General features: G+C 46.2%; 1 protein-coding gene across 2 annotated transcripts in view; it reads left to right on the forward strand.

The window, feature by feature from the left end:
- The window catches only part of DOCK2 (dedicator of cytokinesis 2), a 513334-nt gene that overhangs the window by 225075 nt on the left and 266817 nt on the right, over positions 1-21442 (forward strand). For both annotated transcript variants that reach the window (XM_077473501.1, XM_077473502.1), the window contains exons 30-32: positions 10293-10371; positions 15785-15885; positions 16699-16757. In XM_077473501.1, the coding sequence (XP_077329627.1) occupies positions 10293-10371; positions 15785-15885; positions 16699-16757 (239 nt within the window). The remainder of the gene's footprint in view (positions 1-10292; positions 10372-15784; positions 15886-16698; positions 16758-21442) is intronic.

Consider the following 21442-nt stretch of genomic DNA (forward strand, 5'->3'; position numbering starts at 1 on the left):
CCGTGACATACAGCGCTGACAGCAGCTCCGTGACATACAGCGCTGACAGCAGCTCCGTGACATACAGCGCTGACAGCAGCTCCGTGACATACAGCGCTGACAGCAGCTCCGTGACATACAGCGCTGACAGCAGCTCCGTGACATACAGCGCTGACAGCAGCTCCGTGACATACAGCGCTGACAGCAGCTCCGTGACATACAGCGCTGACAGCAGCTCCGTGACATACAGCGCTGACAGCAGCTCCGTGACATACAGCGCTGACAGCAGCTCCGTGACATACAGCGCTGACAGCAGCACCGTAAGCAGCCCCAGGAGGAAGTCAGCACAGCACAGGGATGGTGTGATCCCCTCATAATAAGAACCCCCAGGAGGAAGTCAGCACAGCACAGGGATGGTGGGAGCCCCTCATAATAAGAACACCCAGGAGGAAGTCAGCACAGCACAGGGATGGTGGGAACCCCTCATAATAAGCAGCCCCAGTAGAAATATGACACCGCTCAACCTCTTCAAAGAGGAGGGTAGGGGCATATAGTACGGTGTGCTTTTTTGGGTCAGGGAAGTGAGCCAAATGAATTAAGAAGGTCTGTGTGCTTGATTCCAAAAATTGTTTATAGACATATACATGGTCTACTGATCACATGTGTTGAATTCCTCCGAGATCCATGCCTCATTCATTTTTAGAAATGTGAGGTAGTTAACACTGTGGTGAGCTAGGCGAGTACGCTTATCGGTCACAATCCCCCCTGCTGCGCTGAACGTCCTTTCGGACAGGACACTGGATGAGGGGCAAGCCAACAGTTCGATTGCAAATTGGGCAAGCTCTGGCCAGAGGTCAAGCCTGCCCACCCAGTAGTCTAGGGGTTCATCACTCCTCAGAGCGTCCACATCGGCCGTTAACCCAATGTAGTCGGACACCTGACGGTCTAGGCGTTCCCTGATGCTGGATCCGGATGACACCTGTCGATGGGTCGGCTGAAAGAATGACCTCATATCCGAAGTCACCAACACATCTTCAAACCGGCCTCTTCTTGCAGGCGCTGTTGGATTGGTACCCGCAAATCCTTCTCTGGGAGTGGGAATTGCTCCTCTGCCAGCGCACGCAAAAGCAGAATGCAGCATTTCTCGAAGCAAGGCCTGGAAGTGCTGCATTCTGACAGCCCTCTGCGACGGCGGTAACATTTCCGCCATTTTGTGTTTGTACCGGGGGTCTAAGTACGTTGCCACCCAGTACTGGTCCTTGACCCTCATGCTTTTTATACGGGGGTCCCTATTAAAACACTGGAGCATGAAGGCCCCCATTTGCACTAAAGTGGAAGCGGTGTGGTGGCCTGGCTCCTGCTCATCATCCAGGATAATGTCGTCCTCTTCATTCTCCTCTCCCCATCCTCGCACAACAGGGATCCCAGAAAGGTTTAAAGCATGCTCTTCTTGCTCCTGCTCATCCGCCCCGGCACCATCCTCCTCTGACTCCTCATCAGACTCCTGTTGTTGACTTGTCTCAGATAGAGTAGCCCCCCCTGGGAATTCATCCAGCATTGCGACTTCCTCATCTTCCCGCTCCTGCTCCTCCACAGCCTGATCAATGACACGACGCAATGCACGCTCCAGAAAGAAGGCATAAGGTACCATGTCACTGATGGCGCCATGGCTGCGACTGACCAGTTTGGTGATCTCCTCAAATGGCCGCAGAAGTCTGCATGTGTCGCGCATGAGCAGCCACTGGCGCGGTGAAAAAAAACCCAGCTCCCCAGAACCGTTTCTTTCGCAGAGTTCATACAGGTAGACGTTAACTGCACGTTTCTGCTGGAGCAGCCTATCAAGCATATAGAAGGTTGAGTTCCATCGCGTCGGGCAATTGCAAATAAGACGTCTGACCGGCAGATGGTGTCGCCGCTGAATGTCAGCAAGGCGAGCCATGGCCGTGTAAGATCTTCTGAAATGGGCCGAGATTTTCCTTGCCTGCCGCAAGATGTCCTGGACCCCAGGGTATTTGACAAGGAATCGCTGCACGACCAAGTTTAAGACGTGTGCCATGCACGGCACGTGCGTGATTTTGCCCTGTTTCAATGCGCTAAGCAGATTGGCACCGTTGTCACACACCACTTTACCAACTGTCAAATTGAGCGGTGTTAGCCACTCATCTGCCTGTGAACGCAAAGCTGAAAGGAGTGCCGGGCCAGTGTGGCTCTTTGCTTCCAGGCACAACAGACGCAGCACGGCATGGCAACGTCTCACCTGGCATGTGGAATAGGTTCTGGGGAGCTTGGGCGGTGCAGTGGAAGAGACGCTAGCAGCGGAAAAGGAGGAGGCAGCTGAGGAGGAGAGGGAGGAGGATGGAGTAGGAGGAGGAGAAGAAGAGTCAGGCCTGCATGCAATCCGTGGCGGTAAAACCAAATCTACACGGGTGCCACGGGTTACATGCTTGACGGCCGTCAGAAGGTTCACCCAGTGGGCAGTAAAACTGATATACCTTCCCTGCCCGTGTTTGCTAGACCACGTGTCTGTGGTCAGATGTATCTTGGCACCGACACTGTGTGCCAGAGATACATTCACTTGCCGCTGAACATGGCCATATAGCTCTGGGATGCCCTTCTCTGAGAAATACTTCCTTCCTGGGACCTTCCATTGTGGTGTTCCAATGGCCACAAATTTGCGAAAGGCCTCCGAGTCCACCAGTTTATATGGCAGTAGTTGGCGGGCTATGAGTTCTGACAAGCCAGCCGCCAACCGTTGGGCAAGAGGGTTATCCGGCGTCATCATTTTTTTACGCTCAAACATTAGGCCCACGGAAGCCTGCCTTTTTGCAGAAAAATGTGAGCTTGGCGTGATGGAAGGTGGAGTGGAGGACAATTGTGAGGAGAGAGGAGAAGGAGAAGTAGAAGACGAGGCTGGACGGTGAGAGCCTGCAGTGTGGCTTTGTGTGTTCCGTTGCTCCCACTGGGCTCGGTGATGGCTGCTCATGTGCCTTCTTAAGGCGGTCGTCCCTAGGTGAGTATTGGGCTTACCGCGACTAACGCGTTGACTGCAAAGATTGCAGATGGCAACGCTATTGTCAGCAGCGGACACGTTAAAAAAAGCCCACACTGCGGAGCCATGTGCCGGTGTCCTGGGAGCGCCAGATGTGACCGTACATGGTCGATGACTCGCTCCTGATACATTTGCAGTCTGCTTTGTCCCTGCTGTGCAATGTAAGTCATTGCTGCTTCTCCTCCCTATCTGCTGGTCCATATCTCCCTCTGAACTCCCCTCCTCTTCCTCTCTTGTGGGCACCCACGTGACATCACTAGACACGTCATCATCAACGTCACCTTCCCCACCGCTATAAGTAGAGTAGGCAGCAACACCGGGGACCAACCTCCTCCTTGGGCTGATCTGGGTACTGGCGTCAGACTGCTGAGTAGCGCTTGTTGCTACCTCCTCTTCCTGATCCAATACCAAGAGTGGCTGCGCATCAGAAATGTCCTCTTGATATGGATCGGAAAATAATTCCAGTGACTCAAGCGGAAGGTATGTGGTGGTGGTGGTGGTGGTCGTGTTGTTGGTGGTAGTGTCTTTGGGGGTGCACATAGCAGAGAGTGAAGAAGAGGGTGCAGATCGAGAGGATGAGGAGGGTGCAGAAGAGTAAGGCTGAGCGAGCCACTCAACCAAGTCTGGTGCATCCTTTAAAGTAATTGAACGCACCTTCTGCAACTTCCCACTTTGGCTCAAGCCTGTTGCTCCTGCCCTACCCCTACCACCCCTGCGGAAGGGCCTGCCTCTTCCTCTGCATGTCATTTTTTAAATGACCCTGTGACAAAACTCTTAGTCCCTATACCGCTGAAGGACTGCTGCAGTATAGGTGAGCGGTCAGCAGTGGTGCACGTCAACCCTATCTATTGTGGACCTATAGCGGTCCTTACAGAACAGCAGACTGTACCGCACTCAAGCCTATGTACCGTAGCACCCTATACCAAGTTACCAGTCCTTATAAGAACTTTTGTGGACCAAGCAGGTTGTGTATTAGTGTTTAGCAGACTGTACGTCAGTCCCTATACCGCTGAAGGACTGCTGCAGTATAGGGCAGCGGTCAGCAGTGGTGCACGTCAACCCTATCTATTGTGGACCGATAGCGGTCCTTACAGAACAGCAGACTGTACCGCACTCAAGCCTATGTACCGTAGCACCCTATACCAAGTTACCAGTCCTTATAAGAACTTTTGTGGACCAAGCAGGTTGTGTATTAGTGTTTAGCAGACTGTACGTCAGTCCCTATACCGCTGAAGGACTGCTGCAGTATAGGGCAGCGGTCAGCAGTGGTGCACGTCAACCCTATCTATTGTGGACCGATAGCGGTCCTTACAGAACAGCAGACTGTACCGCACTCAAGCCTATGTACCGTAGCACCCTATACCAAGTTACCAGTCCTTATAAGAACTTTTGTGGAACAAGCAGGTTGTGTGTTAGTGATTAGCAGACTGTACGTCAGTCCCTATACCGCTGAAGGACTGCTGCAGTATAGGTGAGCGGTCAGCAGTGGTGCACGTCAACCCTATCTATTGTGGACCGATAGCGGTCCTTACAGAACAGCAGACTGTACCGCACTCAAGCCTATGTACCGTAGCACCCTATACCAAGTTACCAGTCCTTATAAGAACTTTTGTGGACCAAGCAGGTTGTGTATTAGTGTTTAGCAGACTGTACGTCAGTCCCTATACCGCTGAAGGACTGCTGCAGTATAGGGCAGCGGTCAGCAGTGGTGCACGTCAACCCTATCTATTGTGGACCGATAGCGGTCCTTACAGAACAGCAGACTGTACCGCACTCAAGCCTATGTACCGTAGCACCCTATACCAAGTTACCAGTCCTTATAAGAACTTTTGTGGACCAAGCAGGTTGTGTGTTAGTGTTTAGCAGACTGTACGTCAGTCCCTATACCGCTGAAGGACTGCTGCAGTATAGGGCAGCGGTCAGCAGTGGTGCACGTCAACCCTATCTATTGTGGACCGATAGCGGTCCTTACAGAACAGCAGACTGTACCGCACTCAAGCCTATGTACCGTAGCACCCTATACCAAGTTACCAGTCCTTATAAGAACTTTTGTGGAACAAGCAGGTTGTGTGTTAGTGATTAGCAGACTGTACGTCAGTCCCTATACCGCTGAAGGACTGCTGCAGTATAGGTGAGCGGTCAGCAGTGGTGCACGTCAACCCTATCTATTGTGGACCGATAGCGGTCCTTACAGAACAGCAGACTGTACCGCACTCAAGCCTATGTACCGTAGCACCCTATACCAAGTTACCAGTCCTTATAAGAACTTTTGTGGACCAAGCAGGTTGTGTATTAGTGTTTAGCAGACTGTACGTCAGTCCCTATACCGCTGAAGGACTGCTGCAGTATAGGGCAGCGGTCAGCAGTGGTGCACGTCAACCCTATCTATTGTGGACCGATAGCGGTCCTTACAGAACAGCAGACTGTACCGCACTCAAGCCTATGTACCGTAGCACCCTATACCAAGTTACCAGTCCTTATAAGAACTTTTGTGGACCAAGCAGGTTGTGTATTAGTGTTTAGCAGACTGTACGTCAGTCCCTATACCGCTGAAGGACTGCTGCAGTATAGGGCAGCGGTCAGCAGTGGTGCACGTCAACCCTATCTATTGTGGACCGATAGCGGTCCTTACAGAACAGCAGACTGTACCGCACTCAAGCCTATGTACCGTAGCACCCTATACCAAGTTACCAGTCCTTATAAGAACTTTTGTGGAACAAGCAGGTTGTGTGTTAGTGATTAGCAGACTGTACGTCAGTCCCTATACCGCTGAAGGACTGCTGCAGTATAGGGCAGCGGTCAGCAGTGGTGCACGTCAACCCTATCTATTGTGGACCGATAGCGGTCCTTACAGAACAGCAGACTGTACCGCACTCAAGCCTATGTACCGTAGCACCCTATACCAAGTTACCAGTCCTTATAAGAACTTTTGTGGAACAAGCAGGTTGTGTGTTAGTGATTAGCAGACTGTACGTCAGTCCCTATACCGCTGAAGGACTGCTGCAGTATAGGTGAGCGGTCAGCAGTGGTGCACGTCAACCCTATCTATTGTGGACCGATAGCGGTCCTTACAGAACAGCAGACTGTACCGCACTCAAGCCTATGTACCGTAGCACCCTATACCAAGTTACCAGTCCTTATAAGAACTTTTGTGGACCAAGCAGGTTGTGTATTAGTGTTTAGCAGACTGTACGTCAGTCCCTATACCGCTGAAGGACTGCTGCAGTATAGGGCAGCGGTCAGCAGTGGTGCACGTCAACCCTATCTATTGTGGACCGATAGCGGTCCTTACAGAACAGCAGACTGTACCGCACTCAAGCCTATGTACCGTAGCACCCTATACCAAGTTACCAGTCCTTATAAGAACTTTTGTGGACCAAGCAGGTTGTGTATTAGTGTTTAGCAGACTGTACGTCAGTCCCTATACCGCTGAAGGACTGCTGCAGTATAGGGCAGCGGTCAGCAGTGGTGCACGTCAACCCTATCTATTGTGGACCGATAGCGGTCCTTACAGAACAGCAGACTGTACCGCACTCAAGCCTATGTACCGTAGCACCCTATACCAAGTTACCAGTCCTTATAAGAACTTTTGTGGACCAAGCAGGTTGTGTATTAGTGTTTAGCAGACTGTACGTCAGTCCCTATACCGCTGAAGGACTGCTGCAGTATAGGGCAGCGGTCAGCAGTGGTGCACGTCAACCCTATCTATTGTGGACCGATAGCGGTCCTTACAGAACAGCAGACTGTACCGCACTCAAGCCTATGTACCGTAGCACCCTATACCAAGTTACCAGTCCTTATAAGAACTTTTGTGGAACAAGCAGGTTGTGTGTTAGTGATTAGCAGACTGTACGTCAGTCCCTATACCGCTGAAGGACTGCTGCAGTATAGGTGAGCGGTCAGCAGTGGTGCACGTCAACCCTATCTATTGTGGACCGATAGCGGTCCTTACAGAACAGCAGACTGTACCGCACTCAAGCCTATGTACCGTAGCACCCTATACCAAGTTACCAGTCCTTATAAGAACTTTTGTGGACCAAGCAGGTTGTGTATTAGTGTTTAGCAGACTGTACGTCAGTCCCTATACCGCTGAAGGACTGCTGCAGTATAGGGCAGCGGTCAGCAGTGGTGCACGTCAACCCTATCTATTGTGGACCGATAGCGGTCCTTACAGAACAGCAGACTGTACCGCACTCAAGCCTATGTACCGTAGCACCCTATACCAAGTTACCAGTCCTTATAAGAACTTTTGTGGACCAAGCAGGTTGTGTGTTAGTGTTTAGCAGACTGTACGTCAGTCCCTATACCGCTGAAGGACTGCTGCAGTATAGGGCAGCGGTCAGCAGTGGTGCACGTCAACCCTATCTATTGTGGACCGATAGCGGTCCTTACAGAACAGCAGACTGTACCGCACTCAAGCCTATGTACCGTAGCACCCTATACCAAGTTACCAGTCCTTATAAGAACTTTTGTGGAACAAGCAGGTTGTGTGTTAGTGATTAGCAGACTGTACGTCAGTCCCTATACCGCTGAAGGACTGCTGCAGTATAGGTGAGCGGTCAGCAGTGGTGCACGTCAACCCTATCTATTGTGGACCGATAGCGGTCCTTACAGAACAGCAGACTGTACCGCACTCAAGCCTATGTACCGTAGCACCCTATACCAAGTTACCAGTCCTTATAAGAACTTTTGTGGACCAAGCAGGTTGTGTATTAGTGTTTAGCAGACTGTACGTCAGTCCCTATACCGCTGAAGGACTGCTGCAGTATAGGGCAGCGGTCAGCAGTGGTGCACGTCAACCCTATCTATTGTGGACCGATAGCGGTCCTTACAGAACAGCAGACTGTACCGCACTCAAGCCTATGTACCGTAGCACCCTATACCAAGTTACCAGTCCTTATAAGAACTTTTGTGGACCAAGCAGGTTGTGTATTAGTGTTTAGCAGACTGTACGTCAGTCCCTATACCGCTGAAGGACTGCTGCAGTATAGGGCAGCGGTCAGCAGTGGTGCACGTCAACCCTATCTATTGTGGACCGATAGCGGTCCTTACAGAACAGCAGACTGTACCGCACTCAAGCCTATGTACCGTAGCACCCTATACCAAGTTACCAGTCCTTATAAGAACTTTTGTGGAACAAGCAGGTTGTGTGTTAGTGATTAGCAGACTGTACGTCAGTCCCTATACCGCTGAAGGACTGCTGCAGTATAGGGCAGCGGTCAGCAGTGGTGCACGTCAACCCTATCTATTGTGGACCGATAGCGGTCCTTACAGAACAGCAGACTGTACCGCACTCAAGCCTATGTACCGTAGCACCCTATACCAAGTTACCAGTCCTTATAAGAACTTTTGTGGAACAAGTGAGTTGTGAATGTTTAGCAGACTGCAGCAGAAGGGCAGCAGTCAAGTATAATATCCTTTCTATATTTGGAAGAAAGAATATTATACATGTACAAGCCTATTACTGTACCACTGATACCAGTCCTGAAAAGAACCTTTGTGGAACTAATAATAACAGCAAGTCTTTAAAATTACCCTCACTGCCTGACAACACTGCTTCCTTCCTGTCCCTATACAAATTGGCAAAAAAAGAGAACGATTAGTGGTTACTGGAACAGCTCTTTTGTGGACCTTGATAGTAACAGCTAATGATGATGATGATGATGATGATGATGAAAGACTAATCTGGCTGTCCCTGTAGCATACACCGTCCTTTCCCTTTCTCTAAACTAACAAAAGACACTCAGGCTGCTGCAAGAATCAGCAGCACAGCAAACCTATCAACACCTAACACCTATACCAGTCCTGAAAAGAACTTTTGTGTACCAAATAGCTAGTGGTTTATCTCTCCCTACTCCACACAGGAACCTGTCCCTATCTTAACAGAAGAAAGAATGTAAAATGGCCACCGGATCGGGTGTATTTATAGGTTAGGGGGAATGTACAAGTGTCCATGTGCTGTCATGTCTCAATTGGCTGTCCTGTATCACATGATAAACGTGTCACCAAAGGTTAAAGTTCTTGTATACATTAAACACGTAAGTCCGCCGCGGCGAACGACGGAAAAAGGCGTTCGAACGTGCGGACCGCGAATGTCGGAAATTCGCCGCGAAACGACCGCCGGGCGAACCGTTCGGCCATCACTACTCGAGATCATCCGAGTGCCTCTGCCTGGGCAAGTTGTGTAATGTCATGGTGCAAGGGACCTGAGTGAAGTGGCCAGAGCCTCATGTGCGAGTCTGCGGGATGGGAGCAAGGCAAACCGGAACGGGACTTTCAGTGCTGTTTGGACTAAAGTGGACTGAAAGGACCACTTGGCGTGGAGAGAGACTGTCACTGTGACTCAGGAGGGGACGTGTCATATTGGTGAGGTGTCATCATCTGTGCTGCTGCACACTGCTGGAAGTGTCACTGTGAGAATCAATTTCATGTATGCCTGTCCATTGTAATTGCTTCCCCTCATAAATCCTGTCCCTGAGCTGCTTACTTACTATGTCAGAAAAAAAAAATAAGAAATATGTTTTTTGTCACTATCTACCTTAAATCACATTGCTAATTGCATATTGTCCTTGTTTGTAGCCTAAATGTTAAAATTTGCACTTAAAATGTTATAACTTTTGAAAATTGCAGTAGAAACTTGGCTGTGTTTTGGGTGTGGTGTCAGTAAATTTCAATCTGGTAGGTTGGCAACACTGATAGGGTCTGCTCGTATCTCATTACTGCACAGCACTGGAAGCTATAGGATTCGCTGAATCTCACCTGCTGATCAGTAAAGTGTGCTTCATGGCCACTTCCTGTCCAGCAAATCTGCTATTGGCTTGTACCTTTTTCTGAGATTGTATATCAATTTGGTATCATTCTGCTTTCCCTGGTCAGCAGCCATCTGCATGGGGCCGCAACCTGAGAGCCACCCGCAGCAAAATCCATCACTCTTTGCAGGGGACACTGGTGAATGACAGTTTCCTTCATAGACACTGCACCTCAGTCGTCTTTAGGAATCACACTTCCAGCAACCCACTATCACATTAGCTTGTAACAGTATAATTTTGTTAATTGTTTTGGTGTTTTGGTGTTTCACTATTGATATTTCTTCTTTTTCCTTTACATCCTCTTCTCTGGTTTGGGCTATTGGATCTGATTACTTCTAGAAATGATTTTTTTAGTACCTTTGTACATGATTGAATATTCAAAATGAACACAGTGAACGCAGGTGTATTCCTTCAGTAAATCACTATGTTTCACAATAATACCTTCTTTCTTCCAGAGTTTTTTTGCGAGCCATTGACAAGTTTGCCAGAACCATGAATCAGAAATTTCTCGATAACATGAATTTTGAAGTGCAGGTACTTTTTTTAATTGATCGTATGTAGTACGTGCAGTGCATAGAACAGGAGTATAATGTATAATAATGTACAATATAAGTATAATAGTGAATGCAGTGCAGGGGTCTGAATTATAATGTACAAAATAACATATAGAGTGCAGGGGACAGGAGTATTTTGTACAATATATCCAGAGGCGTAACTGGAAATGTCAGGGCCCTGGTGCAAGAAATCCTCAGCATCAGTGACATCAGCAGTGTTGAGGGGGTGGCATCAGTGTCAATGTGGTGTAGGGGGGTGGCAGCAATGGTGTTAAGGGGAGGTGGCAGCAGTGTCAGCGGTAGTGTTGAGGGGGGGTGGCAGCAGTGTCAGTGGTAGTGTTGAGGGGAGGTGGCAGCGGGGGTGTTAAGGGGGCAGCAGTGGTGTTGAGGGGGTGGCAGTGGTGCTGTTGATGGGGTGGCACCAGTGGCAGCGGTGGTGCCATCCTCTCCCACCACCTCTGCCTCTTATTGATCCCCACAGCAGATCTCAACCCTATCCCCCATGAAAAGGTGATGTGGGGGGGGGGGGGGTGAGATCTGCCGTGGTGGTAAGGGGATGGAATCGTTAAGAGGCAGAGGTGGTTAAGGTTGGGATCGATTGCACTGGCAATTTGTGACGTATTGATATCCCCTCAGAATTCAGATTGTTCCTCCAGTCATGCCTTTACCTCATGGAGATTCCTGGCAGTCACAGAGGAGAGAGCTCCTCCCCTTCACTCGATCAGCTGACTTTCTTTTTCAGTGTCCACCCCCGCCTCTCTACATTCTCTCTGGATAGGCGGGGTGGTCCACAGTCTCAGCTCTACAGTGTCTCCCCTCAGCGCCATCAGCAGACGAAAGCTCCCTGGGGCGGAACGAACGGACAGGCGGGCCTAAGCACAGCAGGAATGGACAGGTGGGCCCCTCAAACTGTCAGATGGCTGGGGGCAGGTGCAACTGCTGCGACCCTGATAAGTCCACCACTGAACATAGCATAAAGAGTCACTTAAACAGGATTATAATATACAACATATACAGGGTAGAGAATTATATTGTACATAGTGTTTTCTGTTTCAAATGCTGCTTTTTGGGTCATTTGTTATGAATGAAATTTGTTATTTAGAATAAATTCGTAAATTTGAAAAATTTGGAATTTTGGAAATTTTCTGAAATTTCAAAATTCCAAAATTGTGAAATTCGAAATAAAAAAATTCAAAAATTTTACAAATTTGAGAATTTGTAAGTCCGAAAAATTTGAAAATCCAAAAATAAGAAAGAAAATCTGAAAATTCGAAAGAACGAAAATCTAAAGATAAGAATGAAAATCTGAAAATTCGAAATAACTAACTAACTAATAGTAACTAACTATTAAATTATAGGTAATGGAATTTCCTTTCAAATGTGGCTGTTAGTGAACATAACGAATACCAATTTATCTGAAGTTACAATTATCCGAAATAACGAATGTAGCATCTAAACAAATGGAATGTAATAAATTAATAATAATAAAACATTTTTATTATTATTTATTATTATTATGTTCCATTAGTTTAGATGCGGCATTTGTTATTTCAGATAATTCGTAACTTCGGATAAATTGGTATTCACTAACAGCCAAAGTTGAAAGGAAATTCCACTATCCATAATTTAAGAGTTAATAATAGTTATTATTAGTTGTTATTTCAGATTTTTGAATTTTAGGGTTTTCAAATTTTCGGATTTTCATTTTTATTTTTGGATTTTCGTTCTCTAGAATTGTCAGATTTCTGTTATTTTTGTATTTTTTAATTTTTATATTTTTGAATTTCCGAAAAATTTGTTAAACCAATTTCCGTTAATTAGAATATTTCAGAATAAAACAAATTTGTCGAATTTACTTGAAAAATATATTTATAACGAAACAAATTGCATTTGTCTACTGCTTTACGCATCGACATATTTCCTTAGACCCAGTCTGTCCAGATATTATGGTCCCCTGTTCTTAAATTCTTCAAGAAGCGGGGGGATCCCATGTAACGCGTAGACCAGTTACAAGTACATGTATCCATCAGATTTACATATTTTTGTATTTATCGCAAAGTTTCTTTATGCATATCTATGTTTCAATATTGTGTTTATGGCAACGTTTTATGTGTAATAAAAATGTATATGTCAAGGTTATGCAATAGTTTGTCTGCTTACCTGTTCCCATGTGTTCATCTAGAGACCAGCCGACCCTCACCTGTCTGCTTTTGTAATCCATCCTCTGGCATGGCTCCACCCTAGCTCCTATCAGGGAGCTCTATATTAACCTGTGCACTGCAGGCCAACGCTGCTGATCAACCTTTGTGTGTTAGCGTCCTGTTACCTGCCGTGTGCGATTCTGTTGTTGCTCGTTACCGACTTTGGCGTGTCCTTGACTATCCCTGTTTGCCTGTGATCCTGACCCTTTGGCGTGTCCCTGACTATTCCCGTCTGCTTGTGGCCCCGAATTTGGCTCTGTCCCTCACCATCCCTATCCTCCTGTTGCCTACTGTGGGTGTGAGCTGGGGGACCCTGGGGGTCGCAACCTGGAGCCAGTTTCAGCCAAGTCCATCCTCACCACTAGAGGCGCTGGTGAACACCTGCTGGCTCTTAGACTCGGCGCCCCAGGGAATCTTACGCTCTAACCCCAGTGGGATCTGTCCCCCATCTGCAGCAGTCAGCCGTAGGGTCCACAACCTTGCTGTGCACCCCTGATCCCTACGGTGTGAATCTGTCACCTCGCCTCAAGGTGACCTGACAGTATATAGATTTTTATACTGATTTTGTTCTCATTTGGCATCATAAAGTCCCACTACTCTTTTGTTTCAAAAATACTATGTTTGTATGGGTGCATAGTCTGCATAGCATCTCAACTCTCTCCCTCTCACCAGCTTTTTCACTGATTCCTCTTCTTGCCCATACATTATTTTTTCATTCAACCAGCAGATTGAATGAAAAAAAAAAAAAATTCCCCCATCCACACATTTGATGTGGATGGGGGAATCCTCCCACTGTGCTAGGATGCATTAAGGTGAAAAAACAGTATTTGTAGCTGCTGACCTTTATTTTTTTTCAAGCCATGTTTCCACTGACCACTAGTGTAATTGGGCCATTTCTTTACTTATACTGTTAGTGGAGAAATGCACTCTTACATTGGAGTTCATGGGTGAAGTGCCCTGTTAAACTGGTGGCCAGTGAAGAAATGGTGTCCTACATTGGTGATCAGTGGGGAAATGCCCTGTTACACTAGTGGTCAGTGGTGGCTATTGGAGATCTGCCCCATTTTCATTACCAGTGGAAAAGGTGCCTTATTGAATTGTTGTTTATGGGAAATTAACCTGTCATATTGATGGTTAGTCATGTCAGTGGAGATATTTGTGCCCTATTAAACTAATGGTCTATGGAAATGTTCCACCATTATACAGATGACAATGGATATGCTTCCCTCAGGGATCAGTGGAAACAGTGGAGAAGTGCCTTGTTACATTAGTGGCCCAGCATGAGTGTCCCCAGAACTTTTTTCGGGGGGGGGGGGCATCATTTTAGCTCACCCATACTCCGCTCCGACAATATAATGAAGGAGAGGGGCTTAGTCATTATCACATAAAGCGCAGGCATGTGCCCATCAATTGCAGCCTCATTGTGCCCATCAAATATGGCCTTACAGTACAGAGGGTGTACAGTATGTGTGTATATATAGGGGGATGGATAGTATTAGTATATACAGGAAGGAAGGTAGGTGTATATAGTTGTATACAGGACAGATGATGTATATCTGCAGTCATTGATGATGGAGGAAGGTGGTCTCTATATACAGAAAGGAAGGTGGGTATATACAGCTACCTGTATATAGAGACCTTCCTCCATCATCACTGACTGCAGATATACATCATCTGTTCTGTATACACCTATATACACCCTCCTTCCTTCCTGTATTCCTCTATCATCACTTACTGCAGATATACATCATCTGTCGTGTATACAGCTATATACACCCATCTTTCTTCCTGTATTCCTCCATCATCACTGACTGCAGATATACATCAGCTGTCCTGTATACAGCTATATATACAGGACAGATGATGTATATCTGCTGTCGGGGATGATGGTGGAAGCTGTAAACAGGACAGGTCAAATGATATGATCTTTCCTATCTTTGGCACCCCCCCTTCAATGATCATAACTGTATGCACTCAGCTGCCTCCCTCATTTGTATATATGTCAGCCCCCCCCCCCCCCCACACACACACATCTGTAAGCACACACACAGCTCTCTGCCCCCCCCCCCCCTTTACACAAACAACCTCCTCCCTTCACTTGTACTTACAGTCCCCATTTGTAAGCTGGTCTTCTCCCAAGTCCTGTTTCCACATGTCCCTGTGAAAACACAACAGGCAGCAAAGCAAACACGAGGGGCGCACATACAGGAAGCAGCCAGAGGTGGCAGTAAAAAGCTCTGTAAGCTCTGTGACACTGATCTGCAGCAGCTGTGGAGCCAACTCCCCCTCCCCCCCTTTGCCCTACTGCCCATGGTGGTCAGTGGGAATATTCCAGGATATATTATTGGTCAGTGAATTGATCACACTAGACGTCTGTGAAGTGCTCTCATTATTTTGAGGATCAGTAAAGAAGTACCTACTTACAGTAATGGTCAGCAGAAAAGAGACTTGTTACATTAATGGTCACTGTTAAAATGGCCCCTTGCACCAGTGCACACTGGAGAAATTACGGCATTGCATTGGTAGTCAGTGAAAAAGTGTCTTATTTCATTTGTGTTCAGTGAAAAAGTTGCCCCACTGTATTGGTGATCAGGTCAGAAATGCCCTATTTTATTGGTGGTCGATTATAAAAGTGGAAAAGTCCCCGTTTCACTGTAAGCATCTGGAATGTTCTGCATTGACATTCTGGATGAATCAAATGCCACCCAACAGCTGTTATATCAGTACTGACATAATGGCTGGCAGATGGAATCACAGTGTACTGCAGGGAGATGCAAACATCAGAAGTGTCATATGGTGATGTTTTTAGTGGTGGATGTAGTTCTGTAAGAGAGTGAAGATTGGAGATATTGGTTGTGGGATTGTTAGTATTCTTATTAGCGGGGAAACAGGGTTTGGGTCCTGAGGATCCTGGGATTTTATTCAAATTCAAAAATGACAGAACCTCATAATCCAAGAAAGTTCAGGTATGTGTGTAAATGTGTTTAAACTTATAAAATCAATTGTTTATTTCATGGCTTGGGATGATTTTAATACCAATTATTTAGGTCATAAAAGTAATTCTGATAAAAAATGTGTTTTCTCCTATTTTTCTTAAGGTGCAAAAATTTTCCTGAAATATAAAGTAAATAACTTTGCTTTGTTAAATTCTTTACCTGTCTTTTTTTATATAACATTTTATATTTGTAACAGCTTTGGAACAACTACTTTCATCTGGCAGTGGCTTTTATTACCCAAGATTCCCTACAGCTTGAAAATTTCTCTCATGACAAACAAAATGAAATACTGGACAAGTAAGTGTTGTCATTTACATTTTTAAAGATTGAAGTATTGGTTCTGTCACCAGTTTATTAACATATAGCTTTATTTAATTGGTTGTAATGATTATTAATTCTTAAAGGCTAACTAAGGCCCCTTTCACACGACAAGCCCGCTCGGATCCACCTGTCAGTTTTTCAGAGACGAACCTGTCATCTGCCGACTCAGCGGAGATAAACGGAGCAATCTCCCGTTGAGCTGGCAGACTCCGCTAAGCGGATCCATCCCCGTGTGAAAGGAGCCTAAAGGTTCTGTTTTAAAAAAAACAAAAAAAAAACATGTCATACTTACCTCCTCTGTGCAGTTGTTTTTTGCACAGAGTGCCCCGATCCTCCTCTCCTGGGGTCCCTCAGTGGCGCTCCTGGTCCCTCCTCTTATGAAGTGCCCTGTAGGAGAGCCACTCCCCCTCGGGTCACTCATGACACAGACAGCAAGACCCACAGTATTGGATTTGATTGACAGCAGTGGGAGCCAATGGCTGCGCTGCTATCAATCTATCCAATCAGGACCTGAGACACCAGCTGGAGCTGGTCATCCCCATTGCAGGAAAGACTGGGTTCAGTTAAGTAAAAGGGGGGTTCTGGGGGCAGCTGCAGCACAAGAGGTTTTTCACCTTAATGCATAGACCAAAGCAACTTCTTCCCATCTTGATTTTTTCTAGTGTTCACCATTTTTCTGTATAATAATATACAGTATCTGGTGTTCCCCAGAAGCCTGGCAGAATTCCCTAGATATGTAAACACAGTTTAATGAAATTACTAAGAGAAACATCTGTTTTTTCCTGTTAGGTACGAAGACATGAGATGTTTAATTGGCTTTGCAATTCGCGATATGTGGTACAAACTTGGTAAGTATGACAAAAAAAGCAATATTGCATATTTGCAACCAAAAAAATGTGTCATATTACATGCACCTAATGATATACAAGTAAATGTGTGCCCATTCTAGAATGGGCAAGGTTGAAGATTTTAAAAACAATACTAAAAAAGTGAATATAAAAGACAGTGAATATGGTTGCCGACACCACCAAGCACTTGAGGGCACAGTTAAAATAAGCACTTATTAAACCCAAGTCAATAAAATTAATATTGAAATAAAATTGTAACCAGTCTGTGGGCAGCTGTTTAAAAAAAAACCTTCAAACAAAGATCCTCAAGTAATATATGTGACAAACAGAAACAAAGCTCCTACATCTTCCCTTAATCAATGTAACATGCAAATAAATGCAGTGCTGGTCATGAATAAATAAACAGATCCACGAAGGGCAATATATAGGAGGGGCAGATGAATCAAACTAGACACCACATCCCAATTGTAAACAAATAGAACATAACTTGGACTTTGGGGTCAACCAACCCCAGGACTTTTGATGGTGTCACAAATAAAGGTAGATAGTTACAATACTGGATCCATAAAAAAATAATTTTATTAGAAAAAAGAGAAACAGATAAAAAATATATACATTCATGTGACATTAAAAGTCATCAAACATGGAAGATTTCCAGAATGGGCTGGTTTATCTAGCAATTCCATAAATACCACTCAACATATTTCGCTCATGTGAGCTTCCTCAGGAGTTTGGGTATATGGTTTGTTAAACTAGAAATCTACATAAAGAACATACAATGAGACTTCAGGACACATGTAAATTGAATATAGTTTACAAAATATGCATACATAAGCATAATGTTGATAACAATCAATAGGGTATATATCATAGTCATGGAATTGTACAATAAATTTAAATAACAAAAATATGTCCAAGAAAAAGCTTACCAGAAACAACCAAAGGTTGTAAATGCTGAGATAATCAAGCAATCACTTCGGACAGAAACACAAATGTAAATGGCCATATAAATCTCCTCAAACAACTGAATCAGAGACCCCTATTGTTGTGGGACCGCAGGAGGATATAGAGTGGGTGGCTCAAAATCTTTTGTGTTATGTTCTATTAGTTCCACAAAGGGGATCAAAGGAATGGTGCTCCCCTGTGCAATAGACTCTCTGGCACCCACTCTCACTCTGCATATGAATTCCACTCCCTATGAAGTGCGCACTTACCAGACCTCGGCAAGTGAAGAACCTGAATGCATAGTCTCATCAATCCTCCCCGTGGGCTGTTAGAAATGCTGCTGGATGATTCTGGGTTAGGTGTATGTGGACATCAAGGAATGATTTGCTCCTCCCGCTGATCGTTCTGTCATTGGTATCCACCGCCCGATCGTCCTCCTTGCTGGCTGTTAGTAACACTGCTGGATGATTGGACTTTAGGGAATGATTGGCTTGTCCCGCTGATCGTTCTGTCTGTAGTATACACCACCCGATCGTCCTCACATAGAGATCTCAAAGATGATGCTGTGATCTCATAAAACAAATGGCAGCCCCACAGCGTGATTCCGAAAAGTGATTTATTAATATAAAACTTTTAAAATCACATATGCTATGTGCATGGGTTAAAAACTTGGATAGTTAGAACAACTGTCAGCACAAACACCGGATGATAGGGTATTAGCTATATGCTCTCTTATTTCTAGTTAATAGCTGTTTATAAATCCCTTCTTGTCTCTCTGGCAGCCTAGCTGACCCTAATTAAACAATGTGTGCTCAATCCCTAACATGTTTCATCGAACTGACTTCATCTGAGGTTAGAGACACACAACTAGGGATGAGCCGAACACCCCTCGGTTCAGTTCACAGCAGAACATGCGAACAGGCAAAATTTTGTTCAAACGCGCGAACATGATTTTAATAATGCTTAAAGTGAAACAATAAAAGTGAAATATTCCTTTAAATTTCGTACCTGGAGGGTGTCTGTAGTATGCCTGTAAAGTAGCATTTTTCCCATGTTTAGAACAGTCCCTGCACAAAATGACATTTCTAAAGGAAAAAAAATAGGATTTTTATATACAGCTTACCTGTAAAATCCTTTTCTTGAGAGTACATCACGGGACACAGGAGCTCATTACATAGTGGGTTATATAGTTCACCTCTGGTGATTGGACACTGGTTAACCCCAATTAAGAATTCCTCCCCTATATAACCCCTCCCATATGGGAGGCACCTCAGTTTTGTAGCAAAGCAATAGGAAACCACGTAAAACCCAAGAGGGGCGGGAGTCCTGTGTTCCATGATGTACTCTCAAGAAAAGGATTACAGGTAAGCTGTATATAAAAATCCTATTTTCTTGATCATACATCACGGGACACAGGAGCTCATTACATAGTGGGATGTCCCAAAGCAATGCTCAGATTGAGGGGAGGGAGACACAGATCATAATTATAGACCGCCATGAGCCGGAGGACCTAAACTGCAGCCTGCAATACACTGCGCCCAAAGGCGATATCCTCTTGCCCTCTGACATATACCTGATAGAATCTGGTGAATGTGTGGACTGATGACCAAGTTGCAGCCTTACAGATCTGAGCCAGGGAGGCCTGGTGATACACTGCCCAAGAAGCACTTACAGCCTTAGTAGAGTGCGCTTTCACTTGAAAAGGAGGGATTTTTCCTCTAATACTATAGGCCTGAGAAATAATCTGTCTGATCCACCTTGAGAGAGTGTATTTTGATGCCGCCTGGCCCTTCCTAGGGCCTTCCGGCAAAATGAATAAGCAATCAGTTTTCCTTATCTGAGCCGTTTCTTGAAGATAGATACTGATTTCCCTAACCACATCCAAAGTGTGCAAGGATTCTTCTTCTGCGGACTGTGGGTCCGGAAAAAAGGATGGTAGGATTACATCTTGATTCAAATGGAATCCCGAAACCACCTTAGGTAGAAAGGACCCATTGGGGCGCATGACCACCCGGTCCTTATGAACAATTAGATACGGCTCTTTACTGGAGAGAGCTGCTAGTTCTGACACTCTTCTAGCCGTGGAAATGGCTACCAAGAAAACCAATTTTTTGGTCAAAAGAACTAATGAAGCCAGATGCAAAGGTTCAAAAGGTTGCCCCTGCAAAGCGTTCACACCAGGAAACATATGCCCTCCAGATTTTGTAGTAAATAAGCCTGGAGGCCGGCTTTCTGGCATTAACCAGAGTAGAAAGGACTGGCCCTGAAAGCCCACGGTCTCTCAGAATGTGGGTCTAAGCAGCCAAACCATCAAATTCAGACTGTGTAAAGCAGGCTGGTAGATTGGACCGTGTGACAGCAGATCTGGCCGGAGAGGGAGGATCCATGGCCTGCCTACGGCCAACTTCATGATCTCTGCGTACCACGGTTGCCTGGGCCAAGCCGGGGCTACCAAAAGGACCGACTTTGTTTCCCTCTTGACTCTTCCCAGGTACCGCGACAGAGGCGGGCACGGGGGGAAAGCATAAATCAGATTGTACTGATCCCAGGGAAGTGTCAGAGCATCTGACCCCTGAGCAAGTGTATCTCTTGTTCTTGACACAAATTTTTCCAGTTTTCTGTTGTACCTGGACGCAAACAGATCTACGTCTGGAGTACACCACCTGTGACATATGTCCAAAAACACGTCGGGGTGCAGAGCCCATTCTCCTGGGCACAACTGCTGGCACTCAGAAAATCCGCCTGCCAATGTTCCACTCCTGGAATGAAGACTGCAGAAAGGCATGGAACATGCCTTTCTGCCCAGACAAGTATGTGATTCACCTCTTTTTGCGCTACCAGACTCCTGCTGTGGCATTGTCGGACTGAACCTGAACAGGGAGACCCCGTAGCCTGGAAGACCACCTTATGAGAGCCATATAAACTGCTCGGATCTCCAAGACATTTATGGGCAATAGCCTCTCGATCGCAGACCATTTCCCCTGTGAGCATGTCTCCTCTAACACTGCTCCCCAGCCTATCAGGCTGGCATCTGTCGTAATAACCTTCCATGGAAGAGGAAGAAAGGTTTTGCCTTTCAGCAAATTCTCGGTTTGTAACCACCAGACGAGACTCCGGCGTGTCCCTGGGGATAGACGCATAGGAAGATCCAAGGATTGGGGCTTCCTGTTCCAGGCCGCAAGGATGCATCTTTGCAGAGGCCTTGAGTGGAACTGGGCATGGGAACGGCCTCGAAGGAGGCGACCATTTTCCCTAACAGTCTCATGCATAACCGAATGGGGGAAGATTTCCTGCCCAGAATTAGGCGCACCAGATCCCCAATGGCCAAGGCTCAGCCGAGCGGGGGCGCCCCTTCAGAAGGAAGCTTTCGGGCTCTGCTTGGCAGGCTTCCGCCCCCAAGTCTTTTTCTGCCCTTGGGCCCGGCCTTGAGCCTTTCCTGTAGAGGAGGGTTGAGAAGGCCGTCGCCACTGTTTAGAGCTTTATGCTCCGGGAGTGAGAGAACGCCTAAATGACGGACGTTTGCTCTTTTTGACTGGAAGGAGAGTAGATTTACCCCCTGAAATTTTTTGGACGAATTTGGCTAATTCTTCTCCAAACAGACGTTCCCCTTTAAACATGAACCCAATAAAATGCTTCTTGCACGATAGCTCAGCTGCCCAATTTTTTAGCCATAGGGCCCTTCCCATGTGTACCAACAGGAGAGATAAACGAGATGCTTGTTGGACAGAATCCAAAATCGC

The sequence above is a fragment of the Lithobates pipiens genome, unplaced genomic scaffold, assembly GCF_037356315.1.
Source record: "Lithobates pipiens isolate NorthernLeopardFrog02 unplaced genomic scaffold, aLitPip1_a1.2 Scaffold_8, whole genome shotgun sequence".
NCBI lineage: Eukaryota > Metazoa > Chordata > Amphibia > Anura > Ranidae > Lithobates > Lithobates pipiens.